Source organism: Prunus mume, linkage group LG2 (genome assembly GCF_029339155.1).
Source record: "Prunus mume cultivar Tortuosa linkage group LG2, ASM2933915v1, whole genome shotgun sequence".
NCBI classification, from domain to species: Eukaryota; Viridiplantae; Streptophyta; class Magnoliopsida; order Rosales; family Rosaceae; genus Prunus; species Prunus mume.
The window spans coordinates 18,640,950-18,663,799 of NC_142699.1; the positions used below are offsets into that span (position 1 = coordinate 18,640,950).

The 22,850-nt window shown below is 38.0% G+C and overlaps 2 protein-coding genes across 2 annotated transcripts; both read left to right on the forward strand.

Annotated features, from left to right (window-relative positions):
- The first annotated feature begins 522 nt into the window (after window positions 1–522).
- Window positions 523–8,134, forward strand: PPC4 (phosphoenolpyruvate carboxylase 4). Its single transcript, XM_008244922.3, has 20 exons — window positions 523–948; window positions 1,166–1,329; window positions 1,410–1,533; window positions 1,697–1,774; window positions 1,856–1,924; window positions 2,020–2,098; window positions 2,215–2,291; window positions 2,387–2,482; window positions 2,959–3,100; window positions 3,563–3,691; window positions 4,171–4,226; window positions 4,365–4,607; window positions 4,837–4,962; window positions 5,092–5,193; window positions 5,267–5,413; window positions 6,003–6,101; window positions 6,247–6,335; window positions 6,437–6,563; window positions 6,647–6,853; window positions 7,099–8,134. The coding sequence occupies exons 1-20, from the start codon at window positions 793–795 to the stop codon at window positions 7,921–7,923; spliced, it is 3,135 nt and encodes a 1,044-aa protein (XP_008243144.1). The 5' UTR covers window positions 523–792; the 3' UTR covers window positions 7,924–8,134.
- Window positions 8,135–14,965: 6,831 nt separating this feature from the next.
- On the forward strand, window positions 14,966–19,032 carry ABCG21 (ABC-2 type transporter family protein). The gene is made up of 5 exons (XM_008244921.2): window positions 14,966–15,457; window positions 15,632–16,430; window positions 17,580–17,777; window positions 17,872–18,053; window positions 18,163–19,032. The coding sequence occupies exons 1-5, from the start codon at window positions 15,236–15,238 to the stop codon at window positions 18,811–18,813; spliced, it is 2,052 nt and encodes a 683-aa protein (XP_008243143.2). The 5' UTR covers window positions 14,966–15,235; the 3' UTR covers window positions 18,814–19,032.
- Window positions 19,033–22,850: the final 3,818 nt, after the last annotated feature.

Genomic DNA, 22,850 nt, shown 5'->3' on the forward strand with positions numbered 1-22,850 from the left:
TAGATCATGGATGCACAAGTTCACACATGTATTAAATTAATTTTGGGCATAAAATATAAAAGTGAAGCGTGGAAGAGATTGTGCTAGGAATATACCGGAAAAATATTACAGTTAAAGATTATAAAGTCCCACAATATTACAATGAAAAACAAAAATGAGTGATTTCACTATTAATAATATCGAGGCATTTTGTAAAAAATGCCACATTTATTAAATATGCAATGGTCAAGTTAGAGATAATATTGATATTGATAATAATGGGTCGTAAGTCTGTCCGTATGAAATCTTCACATAATATTAGAGTGAGTTGATTTACTAAGCCCGACTACCGCCACATAAATTATTTTCCTTTTTCTAAGTTCAAATGCATATAATGTGTATAGCAAACTCCATTATTTTTTAATAATAATTTATTAACTATATTTTTATTTTCGAAATTAATTTCACCTGGTCATAGAGGAGAGAGTGACAGAGCTTCTTTCAGGCCTTATAAGACTGCCCTTAAACTCAGGGGAGAGTGCCACTTGGGAGTAAATCCTTGGCATTCATACGGTAAAAGTAGGACCCACGTTTACCCTCCTGAATATCCGTACGTTGAGACTCTCTCGCTCCTTCCCTCTCTCTTCTTGCCACCACTACCACCACCACCATCACAAGCTTCATCTTCTCCTCTGCTTCTCTTGCTATCACTTTCTCTCTCTAAAACACACACACTCACATAAGGACACTTTGACTCTCTAAAACTCCCTCCCTCTCTGTTTCTCTCTCTGTATCTGTGCTTCTGTTGCAACAATGACGGACACGACGGATGACATAGCAGAGGAAATCTCGTTCCAGAGCTTCCAGGACGATTGTAGAATGCTGGGCAGCCTTCTTCAAGAAGTGTTGCAGCGAGAGGTCCGCAGCGAAATCATGGAGAAAGTTGAAAGGACCCGAATCCTCGCTCAGGTTTCACTCTCCCTTCCATCCCTCATTCCCTGCTTTATTTGCTCGCTTGCTTTCCTGAGGAGAAGAAAAAGAAAAAGTAGCTATGATTAGAGTGCGTTGATAATTTCCTAGATTTTCTCAGCAGCCAAACAGAGGGTCGAAGATGAATTTTAAATTAAGACATTTGATAGTGAATGGGGATTTTTTTCGTTTTGAATGTGTGCGTGTGTGTCTTCAGAGTGCTTGTAATATGAGGATAGCGGGGATAGTGGACATTGCGGACGTCCTGGAGAAGCAGCTGGCGTCAGAAATGTCGAAGATGGGCTTAGAAGAGGCTTTGGTCCTCGCTCGCACTTTCAGCCATTACCTCAATTTGATGGGCATTGCCGAAACCCATCACAGGTAATCTCATCATCAGCTTTTTCTGAATTTTATTAGCTTTCTGGTTAAAATTATGGATGGAAATTTGTTGCTTTGTGCAGGGTTCGCAAGCAACGAAATGACTCAAATGAGGCATCTCTTGCAAAATCTTGTGATGATATTTTTAATCAGCTCGTGCATGGTGGTTTTTCCCCAGATGATCTTTATAATAATGTTTGCAACCAGGTTTCTTCTCGGTTCTTTTGCTTCTAGTCTTTTATTTTTGTCTTCGTTTGTTTGTATGCATGGGTTGAGAAATAGGGAGGCCTAATCCTGTATTAATCTTCGTTGAGTGACCTCTCTTGTTATCCGTCTTTCTATTCTCAATCTCCAAATTTTCTTGCTGCAGAAGGTTGAAATTGTTCTTACGGCACATCCTACACAAATTAATCGCCGTACCTTGCAATACAAACATATAAGAATTGCTGTGAGTTGTTGGTGGCTTTTGCTTAATAATCTTAAACATGTTGAAGATTTCTTTTTATTTATAATTTGTATTTCCCTGTAGCATCTTTTAGATTACAAGGACCGACCTGAAATTACTAATGAAGACAAAGAAATGCTGATTGAAGATCTGGTATTGTTTTTCCAGCCTTGTTCTCTTCTTCTAAAAGCCTATAGCACATTCCTTGCCATTTTCTCTAATTTTCCCTTTGGTTATTGCTTTTGAAGGTGAGGGAGATAACTTCGATATGGCAGACAGATGAGCTTAGGCGCCATAAACCTACACCGGTTGATGAAGCAAGGGCAGGTAAAATACTTGAATATTGGATTGGAACCTAATGATACTCACAAGCTTTGGTTTGGTTCTTTGGAAACTTGTGTATCTCTTATTAACCAACAGAATTTTATACATCATTACCACAGGTTTGAACATTGTGGAGCAGTCCCTTTGGACAGCTGTACCTCATTATTTACGTCGAGTTAGCAATGCTTTAAAGAAGGTTCTCAGTTCTGTTATTACTAGTTTCTTTATATGCATATCCTATCTCCTGTGGTTCTGTATTTTTTCTCATAAGATTTTCTCTAATTTACTCAGCATACCGGAAAACCACTTCCATTAACTTGCACACCAATCACGTTTGGGTCTTGGATGGGGGGTGATAGAGATGGAAATCCTAATGTAACAGCAAAGGTAATTCTAGGTCCTAATGTTTTCTAATTTGTAAAACTTTCCTACTTGCATGATTGTCCTATTCTTTCAATAAAATATTTCCCAATCATGAAATAGTCTTTCATTTTGTTGTGAGATATATATATATATATATATATATATATATCAAGATTGAAGAGTAGAAGCTTTCTATGTTATTTTTCTGTTGCACGCTCAGCCATGGGGTTTTCTGTTTTCTTCAACTGATACCCGAGCTTTATTTCTCAGATTTGATGATTTGTGTGTCTCAGAGGTGGTGTGTGTTTGTGTCTTGTGTGGACAATTAATATTCTTGCACCTGAAACTGAACACCAATTGCTGGAACTATTTTCATCGTTTATTGCATAAATTTATTGTTTCTATGAAATTTTTTTAAGGTAGCTAAATTTATTTATTTATTCTTTTGTGTGGTGTTATGTTGTTTTTCATTTGTCTGTTGACTCTTTCTTTTGGTACAGGTCACAAAAGATGTCTCACTTTTATCTAGGTGGATGGCTATTGATCTCTACATCCGAGAAGTTGATCACCTCAAGTTTGAATTATCCATGAATCGGTGCAGTGATAGATTGTCAAGACTGGCAGATGAAATTTTAGAGCAAGGTTTGGCATGTTGCAGTTTTTTTGCATTGATATATTGAGTCAGTGGGGTGGGGGAGGGAAGGGGGGTGAGGGTAGTGTAACAGCTTTGGGTGGGATTGAGTTGGTTTAAGGTTCTGATCATATGAATTGGAAAATTGTGAATCTCTAGATAGTTCTGTAGGCAGTAGAAAGAATGTTGAATGACATTGTCATATGCCCATAAACGCTTACTTTAGTTTCTACCCTGCAGGGGATAGACCACTTGGTTACTTAAAAGTAATTAAATTGATGCCTCTGGTATTTTCTCTTTTTGTTTACATTCTTTTGTATGTTGCATGAATTTAAATTGAATTTTGTACTGCCCACTGGTAATCTCTCTTGAACTTCTTGAGGAGTTACCATCTTTTTTTAAATTTAATTATACATGTTCACAAAACTTGCGATTCATTTTAAAATTTTGAGGTAATTAAAATTTCTCTACAGAAACTTCATCTGAGGATCGGCAAGAGAGTTGGAATCAGTGTTATGGTAGACATCAGTTGAACTTGAAGCAACAGGGTGGGACCCTTCCAACTCAACTTCCAGCTAGAGCTGATCAACCCTCTTGCACTGGTGACATCTGATTATCCTCTCAAAACTGTAATTGTTTAGTTATACAGCATACAGTACATCAGGATTCCAAGGGATATTTTTAAAAATATTTATAAAAGTAATCTTATTTTATGGCATATGCTGCCATCCCTTGTTGCATAGATGAAAACTTGCTCTAGTCTGTTACCAGGAGAACCCACATCAATCCCCAAAGAAATACTTCTTCATTGCAATGCTTATGAGACGATCCCTCTGGAGTTTAATTCATTATCAAGTCTGGAGGAAATCAAAATTTAATTTGTCTGAGAAATATTATTTTATTGCCTGTAATAGAGCTTTAATTCTTTCCCTCACCTACAATTCATTCTAGTGATTCTTGCTTTTCAGTATTTTGTTTTGGTTTCCTTCCCTAAAGTATTTCTTTATGTGGCACCTAATGTATTTGATGAATGATTTTATTCATGGTTTCTGAATCCTTTTCGATGTACCTCTTCATGTAGAATGCATTCCCAGAATTGAACTTCCACGGACTGATTATATGCTGCCGAATCATCAGGTGAAACAAGTTCTAGGATGTTGACATTTGAGTCTAGCATCGATTTTGATTCTTACACGGTTTTGCATCCACAAATTTCATCATAGCGAGTAGTTACTTATGATGCAGTCTATTCTTGTTATATCTGTCATTTGCTAGGGTGGTCAGGACTCTCCAATCTCAGATCCTTCATCCCAGAATCCCCTTCACAATGGGCATATGATAAAAAATGGATCTCCAGGGTCTGCCTCTCGTAGTTCTAGTCAACTGCTTACTCAAAGGAAAATGTTTGCAGAATCCCAGGTTGGAAGGTCCAGTTTCCAAAAGCTTTTAGAGCCAATGCCCCCTCAGAGACCTGGAGTTCCTCCTTATAGAGTTGTTCTTGGTAATGTTAAAGACAAGGTAGTGTCTATCTACCCATGCTTTAATTATGTAAAGTATGTCATCATTGACTACATGGTGAAGTTTGTCTTTAATATTCTTGTGCTGTTGGTTTGAGACTTCTTTTCTGGAACATGCTTGTACTTGTCTGACAACATTTTGTTAGGATTTATTGAAAAGGAATGATTAGTGGGTCATTTCTTTTCCTTAACATTACTCATGCTTGTATATATATGTTCTATGGGTTCAGCTTATGAAGACACAAAGACGATTGGAGCTTCTTCTTGAAAATCTTCCTTGTGAGTACAATACATGGGATTGTTATGATACGACAGACCAACTTTTAGAACCGCTGCTCCTATGCTATGAATCTTTGGTAGTCTCTCTTTAACTCTCACTCCTCTCTGGCCCATTCTCTCACGTGCACCCGCACACTAACACACATGTTAGAACATCTGCATCTGTACAACTTCTAACTAATATTGACAACCATCATCTTTTGTAGCAATCATGTGGATCTGGAGTGCTAGCTGACGGTCGACTTGCTGATCTGATCCGAAGAGTTGCTACCTTTGGGATGGTATTAATGAAGCTCGACTTGCGTCAGGTGTGTTTATTTTGCCATGGAAGATGTTTCTTGCTCTGGTAACATATTTTAACTGAAGATTGCAATGGAGCAGGAATCTGGTAGACATGCTGAGACACTTGATGCAATTACCAAATATCTGGAGATGGGTACATACAGTGAGTGGGAAGAAGAAAAGAAACTGGAATTTCTTGCAAGAGAGCTCAAAGGGAAGAGGCCGCTAGTCCCACCAAGCATGGAGGTAAAGTGCTTAGTATCAGGATTACTACGCATAAACAATTTCAGAATTACTAGCGTAATTAATTGAATCCAGAAACTTTTTCCAAGGTTTTGAGAATAATTGGTTGCTATGTTAAAAGCTAAATGTCTCTTTATTACTAGAATTTATGGGACATTGTGGTAATCGTAATTTGAATTAAAGGGAAATAAAGTTTAAGAAGCACAAACTGCTTGACAATGAGTTGAGCTTAGTATAATATCAATATTTGCAAGATTTAACAGATATAAGAAAATTAACTTGATTTAACAATGTAAATTTTGTTCTAGTTAATATTTTCATCTTTTCTTATGACTTGGAACCCCAATCCAAATTTTATAGAGGGCTGGTTGTGGATATCAACTCCTAACTTGGCTATTAGGTTGTCAGGTGTTATTGTAAGGAATCAAACTAGGGGATTCCAATTGAAAGGTGTTGTCCCTGACCAATGATCATAAAACCTTTGTGTTATTAATATTATCATGAACGCTCTAATTTACTCTTTACCTCTCAATTTTCTGAATTCATACTGCACTTATGAGACTTATGCCTCTGCCCATGGGAATCTTTTCAGGTTTCTCCTGATATTAGAGAAGTGCTGGATACCTTTCGTGTAGCTGCTGAGCTAGGGAGTGAATCACTTGGAGCCTATGTGATTTCTATGGCGTCACGTGTATGGCATACCACTTCTATAACGGATTCATATTCAAGCTGTACACATTAATTTTAAGAGATTTTTTTCCCCAGTAGTAGTGTTTTTATAATGAGTTGAGTAATAAAATTGACAACAATGTTGCCATGCAATTCGTAATTGGCAGGCAAGTGATGTCCTTGCTGTGGAGCTTTTGCAGAAAGATGCGCGACTTTCTGTTAGTGGGGAGATTGGAAGGCCATGTCCAGGCGGAACGTAAGTTTGCACACCTATATGTTGATATTGCTAGATTACAGGTTGTTTGTTTTGTTCTAGATATAGTTGATTACCATATGTTTATATATGTCTTCGTATAGGCTGCGGGTGGTTCCTCTGTTTGAAACTGTGAAGGACTTGAGAGGAGCTGGCTCAGTGATCAGGAAATTATTATCCATTGATTGGTACCGGAAACACATAATCAAGAACCATAATGGGCTTCAAGAGGTATTTATATGAAAAAGCAGTTTTGAGTAAATTTTGGAAGGGTCCCATGAATCTCGTGGAGCTTACAAAGTTATATTCAACAGGTGATGGTTGGATATTCTGATTCTGGTAAAGATGCTGGACGATTTACTGCAGCATGGGAACTTTACAAAGCTCAAGAGGATGTTGTGGCTGCATGCAATGAATATGGTATTAAGGTTACTCTGTTCCATGGGCGAGGGGGAAGTATTGGTCGTGGAGGTGGCCCTACATATCTTGCCATTCAATCCCAGCCGCCTGGCTCTGTTATGGTAACCTTTTTTTTTTTTGGTCGTTTTTTCCATTCACCAGTCCTGCATTTTCTTGATTGTATTCTAGCTTTAAAATGTTTATAAATCTTAATGTAGTCAACAGTGTCTGTGTCTAAGTTGGATTGTGTAGTGTACATTCTTTCTGTGGTTCCTGAATTTGTGTAACTTATGCCTGATGAGGTAATTAAACACACAAACCTTTCGACCGAATGATCTGTAACCTCAGTGGCTTGTAAAATTGTCAGGGTAGCCTACGGTCAACTGAGCAAGGAGAGATGGTTCAGGCAAAATTTGGGCTGCCACAAACTGCTGTCCGGCAGCTAGAGATCTACACGACAGCTGTGCTGCTTGCAACCATGCGCCCTCCACTCTCACCTCGGGAAGAAAAGTGGCGTAACCTCATGGAGGAGATCTCAAAAATCAGTTGCCAGAACTATCAGAGCGTAGTCTACGAAAATCCAGAGTTCCTTGCCTACTTCCATGAGGCTACACCCCAGGCTGAGCTTGGCTTCCTCAACATAGGAAGCCGCCCCACAAGAAGAAAGAGCTCTACAGGAATTGGACATCTTCGTGCAATTCCATGGGTGTTTGCATGGACCCAAACCAGATTTGTTCTTCCTTCTTGGCTTGGAGTTGGAGCAGGTTTAAAAGGGGTTTGTGAAAAGGGACACACTGAAGACTTAAAAGCTATGTACAAAGAGTGGCCTTTCTTTCAGTGTACTCTTGACCTTATAGAGATGGTTTTAGGGAAGGCAGACACTCCTATAGCCAAACGCTACGATGAAGCCCTTGTCTCAGAAAGCAGGCAACACATTGGTTCTGAACTGAGAAAGGAGCTCTTAACGACAGAGAAGTATGTACTGGTGGTTAGCGGGCATGAGAAGCTATCTGGGAATAATCGGAGCTTGAGAAAGCTGATTGAGAGCAGGCTTCCCTTTCTCAATCCTCTGAACATGTTGCAGGTTGAGGTACTCAAGAGATTGAGAAGTGACGACGATAACAATAAACTCAGAGATGCATTGCTCATCACAATAAATGGGATCGCTGCAGGGATGAGAAATACAGGCTAAGTTGAAGAAATCTTTCAATCTCTTGGATTGGATGTACAACTTCTTTTACTGAACATTCCACATTTTTCTTTTTCCAGTCTTGCTTATTTTAAGGGTTGCTGTTATTGGGAATCTAAGTCTCTGAGGAATGTTGTATGCACTGATCAGTAGGTTTCATAAACAAATTATACAGATAATTCTACTGCAATGGTGAAATGTTGAATTTCTTTTAGTTTGCACTTGGTGCTTAGGTCTTGACAAGCCAGCCTACACGATTTTCCTTTTTTCATTTTTCTAATATGTATTATGCTATCAGTTCATGAAAAACTGAAAATATTGGATCTTTGAGGAGGCCTGAAAATGAAAATAATCCTATTTGGGTATTTCGAGAAAAAATGAGAGAGAGAGAGAGAGAAGACCTTCATCATTATCCATTAGAGTGCCCAAAAACAGAAGCCAGAGAAATGTTGTTTTTGTGCGTGTGTGTGGATTCTTGAGTTACAATTCTTGTGGAAAGTAGATTTTGTGCTGTCCACTAAAGATTAGAACCTGATTTCCAAAATCTACAAGATTGTCCTCTTCATCACAAACACTGTATTTAAATCCAACACTCAACACACAACACACAAGATGCCAAATGTTGTTTAAAGAAGATACCAATACCATGCCTGCAATTGTGGAAGTGAGTTGCAACCAAACATACCATGGTATGATTCATACTTCATAGTGGTGTACACTCAATTTGAATCTAAATTGATGATCTCATTCTCAAGCTCAACTCTAAAATAGTGGCATAATTATGGTGAGACTCTGAATCCAGCATTGCACCACCCAGTCTGTCTGTCTTGTATATGCAGTTTTGAGTGGGATGGCATCATCTCATTTCTTTCTTGGATTCTGACTTCCATGATACAATTCACCAACCAATACAAATATCATATCACTCAATATCTTTTTCTTTTTTGAAATTTTTTAGGTGTAAATGCATGATGCTTGAAGTTCATGTATTGTACATACAGCTGGTGAGGTGCTAGCCTGCCTAACTTATAATTTATTAAAGCTAGCTAGCTAGCAAGGTTCCATTTTGCAGAATTTTTATGTCATGCATCATACAATTTGAGGAATCTGTTCTGTTCAGGAGAATAAAATTCCCAGCTGGTTTGCTAACAGTAAGCTAGCTAGGTGTTATAAAATTCCCGGCTAGCTCTGAAAAAAAAAAACCAAAAAAACCAAAAAAATTTAGTGATGAGAAATATAACTCTTGACTTGACAGCTCTAGCCTTTTCCATGCCTCTGACTTGATTTTCCCTTATATAATCAAAAGGCCATCATGATCTAGGGGTGCACCGGCCGGCCCACTTAATCTAGCACAATTTGTAAAGACCCTCTCTCTCTCTCTCTCTCTGCCCTTATGCAATCATGCAATCATGCAATAATGCAGAGTTTGCTTTGCCAGTCCTGTTCAGGACTAGTGCATCCTCAGCTACCCTAGTAGTAGTAAAGTTTCAGACTTTCAGTCTCTTTCAAAATAGCATATAGAGAAACTTTCAATAATTCTAGAGCACCAGTTAAGCTAACTATTTAACAACAATCATATATGTTCATACTTAATTATTGCCAATATATTTGATTGAAGTCAAATAAGATGTTTCATCGAATGACTGACGTGTTTGAAAAATCTGCAAGTCTATCTTAAGAGGGCCATATGCTCTTAGATCTCTTTAAAAATTTCAACACAATATATGCTGCCGTAACGCAAGTTGTGCTTAGAAATGACATTGATGTGTTGTGTTTGGTCGTCTTAAAATTGTTGAGCAAGTGCCAAGTGAAGACATCCCTGTCAACCTGTCAACCTTGAATATCCACTTCCCCCTTAGTCAGTGTGTGTTTTTGTTTTAATCTTAGATTCCAGACAATGATATTTGTTTGGATGGCCACCACCAATTCCCTTCCATTATAATTCATTATGTGCGCGCCAAATTGAGTACGTGTTAGCTTGATTTGAAACACCTCCATATCTTCAGTAGGTACAGATCAGAGAGGATCAATTCAGCTAAGAAACCCACCTGAACTCAATATGCAACTGCTAATGGAATTCTAACATTAATTCTTAGTTTGAATAAATAATTAGCCAATATCCCACTGTGATGGCCATAATATTATCACCAGAGTCAAACCGGCCACCAAAAGTAGCGCAATTATTACTTGGAAAAAACATGAGGTTAATGGCTTTAATTATAATTAACTAATTAATTAAGCTCCAATTAACGCATATTGCATGATATATAAGGACAACACCTGTCACCGGCCACCTTATCTCGCCGCCGTGAAAATAAGACACTGCAGAATTCTACCAAAACCTCCATCTGTCACATAATTATGCAAATTCAATGAACACCATACACGTTCAGGCTGTTTGTTATTATTTCTTTTCTTTAATTATTGTTTCAAAGCAAAACGTAAACAGATAATATATAAATAAAAAACCATTAAGCATTGAAAAGCAACCCTTTTGCATTGTCAAATATTTGTTAAGCTGCTAAAGCTCTGGATATAAGAAACTGTGTAATATACAAAGATATAGACCATAACAGTGGGCTTCTTCCATTTGAGTGAGAACGTGGTATCTGGATGCGTCTGGCAACATTCCTTTGGTTGTGTTTGAAAAGCTGCAATATCAAATAATATCAAAGTGGACTAAAGGCCAGCCATACATTTCACCATTCTAAATCACATTATTAAAATGGTCAAACCCCAATATATGTAGTGCTAATTGTTAATTATTTTACTTGATCGAGTTAATGACATGTGATGTATTATATTGTCATATTTAACCCCGGATACAAACTAATCAAGTCCTTATGCACCTTGGCCTAATTATATACCTTTAATTCTTAACATTGAAATTTAAATCTTATTCGCAACAGGGTCTAACTCAATGGAAAAAGACATTGACTGACATACTAGTGGTCTCAAGGTCGAATTCTCATGGCACATTGACAATGTGAGAAAATCCCCCTCCCTCTTCCTAACTTCGGCCAAAAAAAAAAAAAAAAAATCCAATCAACAAAGTATTTAAAATGAGAAACTGAAGGATATTATATATAATTAGACCTAGCTCTCTGGTGTAATTAATTGATTAATTGCTCAAATTAACATAAGAAATTAATAATCAAGAAATGTACTGGACCCCAGAATTAACTGGTTCTACCTCCAATCTAATAAGTCAGAAAAGAAAAGTTGACGTGCGACAACCAACCTAATGGACAATCCATTAAACTTGCAGTGTGAAACAAAGAACCAATAGGGATTAATGAGGGTAACTTTCGTGTTCTTTGGTGCATGCATGTTGCAGACTACAACAACAAACAAGCCAAGAAGGAAGGCACTAAGATGTTTGTAGACTTCCTTCTCAACAAGATATAGTGGATGCTTCCCCTTAGTATAACACCAGTGACTAATAAGCTAACCATTTTAATTGAACTTGCATATGCATATGCATTTACTCATTTGATATTAATGGGGTTTCCAGTGGAGGCAAAAAGCACAACTAGATGCAATGAACAAGCAGTGCAGTGCAGGCTCTGCGTCCTTGTGCTTCTTATTAATGTACGCCCCCAAAGCAACTCGGACAAGACGATCGATTTGTTCTTATCTGATATGTACATGTGCCCATTGTTGATCAACCACTTCTATGCCTTTTCCTTTCAACAATTTAATTTGGTTCTATGCAGCTGACTTACAATCATGGATTCTATAAAAAAAAAAATATTTAGTTTCGTTATATATATGATTGTAGTGAAGTGGGATAACCTTCATGGATCTCGAATCTTTGTATTTAAGTCGACACATATAGAGTTTTGTCACATCATGATTCGTGCATATATGTAAATTAGTCACCTTGAGTCAACTCATGTTTATCACGTACATATGAACTATTCACTTTCCTCACTCTCTGTCCTTCCAACGGTTCCGATGATTATAGCATGCATGCTGCTACATGATTCCGTATACGTCAGTAATAATATCTAATTCTTGATGAACATTATCTCGGAGAAACTTCACCTCTTTTTTTTGAAAAAAGGTTAACCTTGTCGCTAATTTCCTTAACATGCTTGCTCACTAACCTTATCACGTACTTCCTTGACATACTTTTCCTTCTTCCATAAGAAAAGGGGATCGTCTCCAGACTTTATATATATATATAGCTCGTGAATTGACATATGTTTATAGAATGACATGCATTATGCATATATTTACATAAGTTGAGAGACGAAAGCTATATTGAGTTGAGCAAACATGCTAACGATGGACAATTATTACTCATGCATATGACCGATGGATATAATCTTAATCAGAAATAAAATAAACTAAAATTTTACTTGCAAGTTCTTTTTTCCTGAAGATAGTATTAGTCAATTCTGAATAGTACATAATGCTTTGCCTACGCAATTCGCTTTTTAGGTTTTAGCTGTTTGAAAGAAATTAAGATGATTATATAAGGTCATCATCATCAAACCCCACAGTGGGATATTTAGAGGAGAGCTAGGGATTTTCCAAAGTGCAGATGCCACGTCACCAAAACTTGAGTGCTGAAAATTATTGCCAATATAAAGCAATGGCCTTTTTTCATCCTTTAATCTTTTCTCTATGAAGATTAAATTAGAAAATTATCTTGACCATCTCCACTTGTTACGAGGGTGATGATGAACTCATTTCTTTTATATATGTATTTTTGGGTCTAGAAGTCAAAAATAAATCTCATTCTAATTGCGAGTAAAGTAAAGAATCTGATTACTCCCAATGAATGAATGTTAAATTAATTAGGCCACTCACATCAAATTTGGATAGCTATAAAAAGGAAAAAAGAAAGATCGTGGGGGAAAATAAAAGCACTAAACAAAGCCATACGTCGCAACTGTGTAAAAAAGTTGTGTCAATTGTCCTCCACTCTTTGATGGCAATGTGGAAAGGATGCGTCTTCCAAAGGGGCCTTCAAACAAGGAGTATTGCAACACCTGGCACTTAAAGAGACTCCTTTCGCAAGATAAGACTTATAAAGTACCTCCGAATCAAATTTACTGTATTATAACAGTAAAGGGTAAAAAAAAGTATACAAAAGAAGCTCCCTTTTTCTTTTTCTCGTGACAAACGAACAATATCGTATGCATAACATCTGTTGAATTCTTCTTCTTCTTTTTCAATCCAAGGAATGAGCATGTCATTACTAAACTGAGATTACGAAAGATCCAATACAAAGTCATGAAAAGAAAAACAAAGACTCAACAAAAAAAGAAAATATAGAAACCCTAAAATCGGATCCTATGAACCCACCCTAAACATCTATTGAATTCTTCTTCTTTTTTATAATTGATTCGGGGTTAATTTGGGAGTGTGGCTTGTGTTATTCTTGTGGCATTATATCTGAATGCCTTCCAACACAAAAAAATAAAATAAAATATATGAATGCCTGAATTAGAAGCAAATAATAGAGCTTTAAAACCCAATTATATGCATGTACCCGAATCTTGTCTTGAAAAGTAAAAGATGTCAACAGATTTTCATTTCGATTTTTCCTACCGAGCTTGTGTTTAATCAATCAATAACTTCTACATTATATATACTAAAGAATAATTCGATCGACCTTTAAATTATATATGCTTTGTCTGGGGTCCAAACAAATATGGATGCTACCTCTTTTTGCCTAAAACACGTATGTATATAATTAGTGAGAGTAATTCAACCAAATCCATCGCTACTTGGTGTGATTCCAATTCCAAGAAATTTTTAAGAAAAAGTATGGCAGACTTTCAATGACGGTGACACCATAGAGACCAAGCCTTTTATGGGAAAGACGACACAATTTCTCAGCCACTATCTCCCATAATGAATAGGTATTTGACACCTAGAAGGGGCACGAGGAACCAGCATACTCTCTCTATGTTCTCTTTCTTTCTTTCTTTCTTTCTTTTTTTCCCTTAAGGCACACCACAAAAGGAGATACCCTACAAAGAAAATAAAGCCAAGATTAAAAAAAAAAGAAAAAATGGGGTTGGTTGGAGTTCCTTTGTATTCAAATTCAACACCTAATTAGTGATACAATTAGTCTTAATTTAATTAATTTCTGTACTAATTCATACAAAGTCAGAGATTGATAATAATAATAATTACTAGTCTTTGGGTGTCCAGAACTCTGGCCCCCCCACCCCATAATAAGCATACTTGTTTGGTGGCCATGGCCTACTCTAAAATATCGGAAACAAGAATCCTCAAGGGAACATCTGCGACCAATCTAAATAATAATAGGACGAAGCTTATGGACCACAGTGGTTTTTGTATTCTCAATTTCGAATAAGCTTTAGCTAGCAGCTGCTGAGAAATAAAGCGCATGCATACTTTCTCTGTCTGGTGCTTCTAATTTTGGAAAAGAGATCGGTGTGACATATATAAATTATTGAATACATCTGAGCCTCATCAAGCACAAAGTCATCTAATGACTAAATGCAGAAACTACCCAGCTGATCAAGTATGGTTTTGATTGATGCCCATGTGTGGTACGAACGTAGCACACAATTTAAGCTTTGATATATACTTCAACATATTTTCGTTGACATCAAATCGTATTATGGGAATGTGAATTTAGTAGGGCCTCTTCTTTTTTTTTCTTTTCCCAAATAAACATACATTAACCTAATTTGATAGCCAAATCTTTGTCTAATTATCTTTTGAAATTAATGATATAAGGGGGAATGGGAATTGGGGGGAGAAAAATAAAGAAAACATGAGAGAATATGTCATTCGTCATAAATAGTGATGAGACTCTAAGGCATAGCATATAAATCTCTGTTGTACAAGATATATGAGATGGGGAGAAGAAGATAACGAATGCCCTGCAAACACGTACCCCCAACAAAGCCAAAGTAGGAAAGAAACACTATTTTAGTTGAATACGCGCGTCATCCTTACACCCAATCAAACTCGGTTGGTCTCTTTCTAGCCTAGCTGCTACAACTAAACAGTACCGTAGCTAGCTATAATCTTGGCTTGGCCACCGTAACCACACACCACAGACCGTCAGTCCTCCCTAAGAAATTCTCGTGCCTTCACCACTTTATAAAACTCATCACATGTCTTCTTCTCTTGCATGTGACCTTCCTTCCTTCCCCTATTAATTCCTCTCTTCCCCGCCCAAACCTCCTCTCTTCTTTTCATCCACTCATCTCCTCTCTCTCTCTCTCTCTCTCTCTCTCTCTTGCTGGTCGATCAGCTAGCTAGCACACAACCCATTTTCCTCTCTGTTTTATCTCATCTTATTGCAATATCCCTTGAAATTATGATACCTCCTGAGCAAGAAACCAGCATGACAAACACTCCAGCTAACATTTTACTCTCTAATCTGAACCGGCCCGACCAGAACGGTTCGGTTCATGCTGAACGGTCTGCTCCTCCAAGCAGTAATGTCAGCCCATGTTTGGGTGATGACATGCCAGCTGACCGACCCACCTCACATAGATCTTCCATTTTGCGCCGATCCTTGCGCCCTGTCACACTCAAGGCAATTACCAAACCAAATTTTTATGTTGCCAGATATTTGACATGTTATAATAATTCAGGTTTACATATTGCGTAACATAATATGTTAAATTATATGATAAAAAATTTATCGGACTTTCATAATAATGTAGATACATTAAGCTAACATTTGTATGTATGTATTTTGATGGTGCAGTTTGAAGATGTTACTTACAGTATTAAGCTGCAAACCACAAAGGGAGGTTGGGTAGCTTCACATGAGCCAAAGCAAACACGCACTATACTCAATGGAGTGAGTGGGATCGTTCGACCCGGTGAGCTACTCGCAATGTTGGGGCCATCGGGCAGTGGCAAGACCACCCTCTTGACCGCCCTCAGCGGCCGCTTGCCGGGTAAAATCTCAGGCAAGATAACCTACAATGGCCAGCATTTCTCAAGCTCCATGAAGCACAACACCGGCTTCGTCACACAAGACGACGTCTTGTACCCTCACCTCACTGTTCTCGAGACCCTCACCTACACTGCCTTGCTAAGGCTGCCCAAGCAGCTCACTAAGGAAGAGAAAATGGAGCAAGCTGAGATGGTGATCATGGAGCTCGGGTTGACCCGGTGCCGTGATAGTATAGTTGGTGGGCCTTTGTTACGTGGCGTTTCGGGTGGTGAGCGCAAACGGGTCAGTATCGGGCAAGAGATGCTGGTTAACCCGAGCCTTTTGTTGCTCGACGAGCCCACTTCTGGGCTCGACTCCACCACCGCGCAGCGTATCGTTGCTACACTGCGGCAGCTGGCCCGTGGTGGCCGGACGGTGATCACCACCATTCATCAGCCGTCCAGCAGGCTTTATCGGATGTTTGATAAGGTGGTGGTTTTATCGGACGGGTACCCGATCTATAGTGGGCATGCGGGTCGGGTCATGGAGTATTTTGGCTCCATTGGATATGAGGCCGGGTTCAACTTCATCAACCCTGCTGATTTCTTGCTTGATCTTGCCAACGGTATGAAATTTCTTCTCATTATTAGCTTTTTTTTTCCTTTAAATTTTAATAGCATTATTAATTTCATTACGTTTCACAATAATTACGAAAATGTGGCAAATAAATAGGCATATTTACTTATAATTATGAATTGTAATTTAATTTTCTAGTATAATGTTGACCAAATTTTTTATTTTCCTAGCATAATAGTATTATTAAATTGATATAGAGTAATTTTAAAGAGATTTTTTTTTCTCTTTTTTGGCTAAAAAACTTTATATATATATATATATATATGTTATCGGATAATATATTAGCTAAAGATGTTCCAAAGTTATTAGCTAAGGATAGGATGTCAACTTCACAATGTAATTAGATTGAGAAAATTTTAACAGTTAATTGCCTTAGGTAAGGTTTGATTTTCACAATAATTACGTAGTGCGTGTGTGAGTGGTCCAAAAAGGTTTGATCGCACCGACTGCCTTGTGAATAGAACAGAGCAGGCAAAGGCAACCACGTCCCTCTTATTAGTCGCCTTCGAAAGGAACACTTCACATGGCCAATATGGAGTATGGACTTGGTGCCAATCCAAAGCCCAAACTTTTTTCTTTTCTTAATTTAGCTATGAAATGGATAAAATCTAATTTTAATAAATTTGAGCTCATCCAACACTTAAAAATCACAAATTTAATACGTAAAGATTTGTAACTCAAGTAGTCGAGATCGTTTACTTTGCACCTAGGATGACTACTGCATGCCTCTCCACCCAGCTTGAATTAGGCTTTTCAATATATGGTGCAAGCCAATGCATTGAAAGACTCATACAATTTGATTTGACCCCTCCTAAAAAACTTTCTGCTTTGCATCCTTTTCATTCACTTCCGTCAAATTTTTGTAACCACCTGAAACTGATGGGATGCTGAATTCATTTCCATATGAGTATGGAGTGGTGGATCAAAAGAAAGGAAAAAAATCAAGATAGTGGGTCATACATGGTTTTCTGTTTTATTGGCCTTTATAGGGTGATTGTTTTTCAATAATTGTACTACGTTTCAAGGACCATCCAAATCATACAACTTTACCTTTAGTTTATCAATGAGTATGGTATTTTCTTTTATCAATGATCAATTTATTTTTTGTTAAATTTCTTGAAAATTGATTGACAAGCAGGAATAGGACCTGATGCTAAACAGGATGATCAACTAGAGTATAATGGCAGATTAGAGCACCAAGAAGATCAAAACACAACCAAGCAGTTCCTAATATCTTCCTATAAAAAGAACCTATACCCTGTCTTGAAGGCAGAGATTCAGCAAAGTCATAAAGACACATTTCTTGCTCCTTCAAGAACAACACCATCATCTAGAGGTAAGTAATTCCAACTAAGTCTCTCTGGGTCTTTCTGTTTGATTTGTGCGGTTGTGCATTGCGTTTTGATCATTTGTACATGGTACATCTGCAGGCAGTGGAAAGTACCAATGGACCACCAGCTGGTGGGAGCAATTTAAGGTTTTGCTGGAAAGGGGTTTAAAAGAGAGGAAGCATGAATCTTTCTCAGGCTTAAGGATTTTCCAAGTCTTGTCAGTTTCCCTTCTTTCAGGCCTTCTGTGGTGGCACTCTGACACTTCACATATACAAGATCAGGTATTGCAATTTCCACCCATCTATAATTTTCAGGCCTTAATAATATTGAGCAATATTTGATCAACTATAGCTATAAGCACTAAGCAAATTAATATTACACTTTGATCAGGTGGGACTTCTTTTCTTCTTCTCCATATTTTGGGGCTTCTTCCCTCTATTCAATGCCATATTTGCATTCCCCATGGAAAGGCCAATGCTAGTAAAAGAACGCTCTTCGGGCATGTACCGTCTCTCTTCCTACTACTTTGCGCGAACGGTTGGTGATTTGCCAATGGAGCTTGTGCTCCCAACAGTGTTTGTGACAGTAAGCTATTGGATGGGGGGTCTCAAGCCTTCATTTGTCACATTTGCACTAACCCTTTCCATTGTTCTTTATAATGTTCTAGTCTCCCAAGGCCTGGGGCTAGCACTTGGGGCCATTCTTATGGATGTGAAGCAGGGCACCACTCTGGCTTCTGTGACCATGCTGGTGTTTTTACTAGCAGGTGGATATTACATCCAGCACATCCCATCTTTCATTGCTTGGTTGAAGTACATTTCCTTCAGCCATTACTGTTACAAGCTTCTTGTGGGAGTTCAGTACTCAGCAAATGAAGTTTATGAGTGTGAGATGGGGATGCATTGTAGTGTCATGAACTTTCCTGCTATCAAGTATCTGGGACTTGATAGCATGTGGTCAGATGTAGCTGCTTTGGCTGTGATGTTGGTGGGATATAGGGTTTTGGCTTATGTGGCTCTAAGGATGGGGCAACCTCACTGACTTCTTGAATCTTGACGGTGATAGATCAGAAACTGACATGCACCCCTGCAGCTAGAGAATTTGATGACGTACTCTTCGATCTCCAATTTTATCAAAATAATCATATGGTTTCCAACTGATATTGTGAATCTGGATTTCATGATGGCTGGAGAAATCTCAATTGTACTCCTTTACATGGAAATTGATATGATATTATTAATTGTAGGTTTGTAAACAAAATTGCAATTCAATTTGCTGATGACAACTCTTATTCCATTATAACTTGAACAACAGAACTGTGAAATAAATAGAAAGAATTTCCTGAACCACTTGGGCTTGTGTAGATGAAGTAACCAAGCAATGATGTTTTAACAGTTTATCAAATTTCATAAGTTATCACTTTGATGCAGTAAAAAGTTCTGCACTACTGCAATATGGCGTTCCAACCAAAATTTTACTTATTTCATCCTGTATAAAGGTTCTGTGGTGCTTCATATTTTCCTTAAAACTACAAATGTATACACTTAACCTTCATACTCCTGAATTGCAAATTTTACAAAAATTTCAAACGAGGGAGATGCATGTTAGGCTGCAAAATGACATGAGGTCAGGTTTTAGGGAAATTTGAATGGAAAATCTGGAAAATAGTAAAATCTTAGTCCACAATGGATTGATATCTACATAATATCTTTAGTACAGAAAGTGCATGTACTTCTCTATAGGTTTATGCATTTAAATCAACTGTATACCAATGCGCACCCTAGAATACGCATCGAATGATGTCAATTTCGATATGTCTTGATTAAGCATCTGATTCAACGGCATCTCCCAACGGGCCACCAGACCATTTTATTCCATCTGCTCATGTGCAATCACATCTCTATTCACCATATATCTTCTGCAAGTAGGATTCTGATTCCGGGTCACAATTATGAACCTCAACTATAAAATGGCTGTATCATAGTAGAGCTAACAATCGAAGCCAGACAGGAAGCAAACAAACACTTTTGTGTGTGAGCTTAACAAACAGAAAATGGCATCACTCAAGGTTGAGAAACCTGTTGGCACTCAACCCTCTGCAGGGCAGGCCAAGAAAGAACCTGCTCCCAAAGCTAGTGGCACCACGCCCAAAGCTCCGGCCTCCAAACCAGCCCCTAAGAAGGCTGAGCCAAAGCCTAGGGAGCCTAAGAAGAAGGTAAGCAAGCAAGCCTACATACCCCATCATGCTATTGAATTATAAGCACTTATTCTCCATTTATTTCTTAAGTTTGTTCTTACATAGAATCTTCTAACACTCATGGGGCATTGATTATGTGCTTACAAGCTTTTTATTATGACTGTTTTCTTAGACAACGGGAAGCAAGCCTGCAACCAAGAATTAGATCAACGGCGCAAGGTGTGGAGTACATGAAGATGCTAAATCACCGCGGTCCTCCCTATGTTTTATAATAACATAACCGCACACTTGGTTGTGATATATGTACATGTCTCTCATTTTAGGCTTGGCGTAATGAATAAAAAGATACCTATATTTTAAAAGGAACTGGTCCTTGCTTGCCATTGGCTTAGAAAGTTCAAGTGCCTAACCAGATGAACTCGAAAAACTTGGTCATGACAGTTGCAAACTGCAAGGGGTTTGATTGATTACAAGTTAAAACAAGGATGACTAATTAATAAGAAAAATGTTCAGGATTGAAGTCATACTGAAAGTAAAGACTTGGGAAATTTTGATCTATTCGTTCTATTCTAATGTGGAAAAAGGCTAAGGAGAATCTGATAAAATAAAGTGAGATAAAAGGCAGGTTTATACTAAGGTGGGCTGTTGTCTAATTGGCTAAAGATCCTTCCCAGATACCTTTTGTCTGATAAAATCAAAGTAGAACCACGCTTTGTTGAACAAAGTTTAATTTGCTGTTTGTACATAGGCTTGGCAGAAATGAAGTTGAGAAATTCCTAGCTAGACTGACCAGTACTCAAGAGTGCTCAACTTTTCCAAACTCGTACGATACGGCAGACTAGTCCTAGGATCCTGATCCCCTGGTGCGCCTCTTTGTTTTCTAATCTAGACCATCTGTATTTAAAAATGGGAATTTTTAGGCCAAAAATATGCTATGAGACCCCCGAAGTTAAAAATTAATGCAGACTACAAAACTGGAAAGAAGAAGAACGTACGAGGACCTTCCTCTCCTTCATACACGGCCAGAAAGATGAAATTAACACAGTTTGAAAATGGAGATGCATCTTGCTCCGGCACTTAGAGAATATGGGAAACTGTTGCAACTTACAACAATGCCATTGCCCACATTTATTTCAACATATGCACACACACACACATATATATATATGCTTTCTATAGTAAGAATGATATTATCCATGCAAAATTCAGCTAAATCAGGAATTGTTTAGCCATCGGATTTTCCACATTTTCGTTTCAGTTTTATCCAACGAATTGCATTTTTTGCACATTTTAAATTACCAAACAAGTTTCAATCTGAATGATATTTAGTAAGAATAATCCTTGAAAGAAGACCCTCAAGTGGGTTTCTTTGACATTGTCCCAAAGATCAAAGTATAGATTCAAACCCCTTGTCTTCAACGAATTGCATCTTATAACGATACGTTCACTAGCTTAGAACCAAATTCGCATTAGATCTTTCAATATCGTGGATTTTTTTATTTTTTTTTTGGTGGGGTCATAAAAGATACTTCATGAACCCCACACAGGGGAGCCAAAAGGAGGATACAAGATAAGCAAAAGCTGGGAAAAGGAGCTAGACACAGCATATGCATAGTGCAGGAAACCTAACCCAGCAAAATAAAATATTAAATAACAGTGGGGCAAGGAAGCCCATCAGAGGTTAAAACACCCATAAGGGACGGTGGTAGCTGATCCAGCCAGGTAACCCTATGCACCGTTCCTATACCAAACGAAGCCGCAGCGTGAGCCGCTCGGTTCTTTTCAATGCTCTAGAAGACCCCCAAAGTCCAAGAACCATGCAATTATGTCCGAAAGGAATCATATAATTAATTATTTCCATGATCGCATAAATTGTTCCTTTAAAACGTCGCATATTCAGTTATTCACACCAATTACCAAATGCGAAGATTGATTTCTAACAATTTCAGATAACAGGGGTAAGCAATAAGTAAGAAAAAGCATCTGGTGCCAACAGCCTTCAAGTGCAGTGCAGCTCTGCCATTTTGCCAATACAAGTTACTCCATTCTCCTCAAACACTACGTACCATCCTTTTAGTTGTCACCTTTTATCTTAACTTGTTATTCTAATTATTTTTCCACAGTGAGGAATTGCTGTTATAATAGAAGGGTAGGCTCAGAAGGAGCAAGCAGTTGAGTTGAGGCCATCGAGTTAATACCTACGTTAGATTTTTCATATATCATTGTGAAAGAGTTTCTTAGAGAACTATACATGGCATCAATGAAGGCTGAAATAAAGCAAGTTGGCACTCAACAGTTTGGGCAGGCCAAGAAAGAACCCAAGGCCAGTGATGGTGGAGCCAAAGCTCCAGCATCTAAGGCAGCCCCAAAGAAGGCTGCACCAAAGCCTCAGGCACCCAAGAAAAAGGTACATGTATATCCACATTCGGGTCATCTTCTTGGCCTATCAGTTAAATGTATGATTTGGTTTGTCTTCATGCCTTATGTTAATTAATTTGGTTTCATTAGCAGATGTGGGGTAAGCCAGTTGGCCAAGGCAGTAAGCCCGCTCCATTCGCATCCAAGTTTGAATCCCCTTTAAATTAATTTTAACTATCGTTTGAATTAAAAAAAATTTGGTTTCATTAACAAACCAATATGATGATTGTACAGGGTTTAGGTGGCAAAGCGGCAGCCAAGAACTAACCAAATTTCTGATTACTGTTTATAAAAAAAAAATACAAGTGATAAGGGGAATGAGGTTTCTCGCACACACACTATCAATGTGTCTTAGGAGGTTCAAAATTGAGACCAATGATCTGCAAGTCAAGACCATTTTCTACTAGACCATACCTCATATAGTACAAGAGACAAAAACAAAAAGCATATAAAAAATAAAGAT

Excerpts from the sequence above, each read along its gene's own strand:
- PPC4 (XM_008244922.3), top strand. The coding sequence starts at position 793 with ATGACGGACACGACGGATGACATAGCAGAGGAAATCTCGTTCCAGAGC. Across the intron at positions 2,483-2,958 it reads ATCCTAATGTAACAGCAAAG|GTCACAAAAGATGTCTCACT; the intron begins GTAATTCTAGGT and ends CTTTTGGTACAG. Across the intron at positions 3,692-4,170 it reads TGATCAACCCTCTTGCACTG|AATGCATTCCCAGAATTGAA; the intron begins GTGACATCTGAT and ends CTCTTCATGTAG.
- ABCG21 (XM_008244921.2), top strand. The coding sequence starts at position 15,236 with ATGATACCTCCTGAGCAAGAAACCAGCATGACAAACACTCCAGCTAAC. Across the intron at positions 17,778-17,871 it reads AACAACACCATCATCTAGAG|GCAGTGGAAAGTACCAATGG; the intron begins GTAAGTAATTCC and ends GTACATCTGCAG. Across the intron at positions 18,054-18,162 it reads CTTCACATATACAAGATCAG|GTGGGACTTCTTTTCTTCTT; the intron begins GTATTGCAATTT and ends CACTTTGATCAG.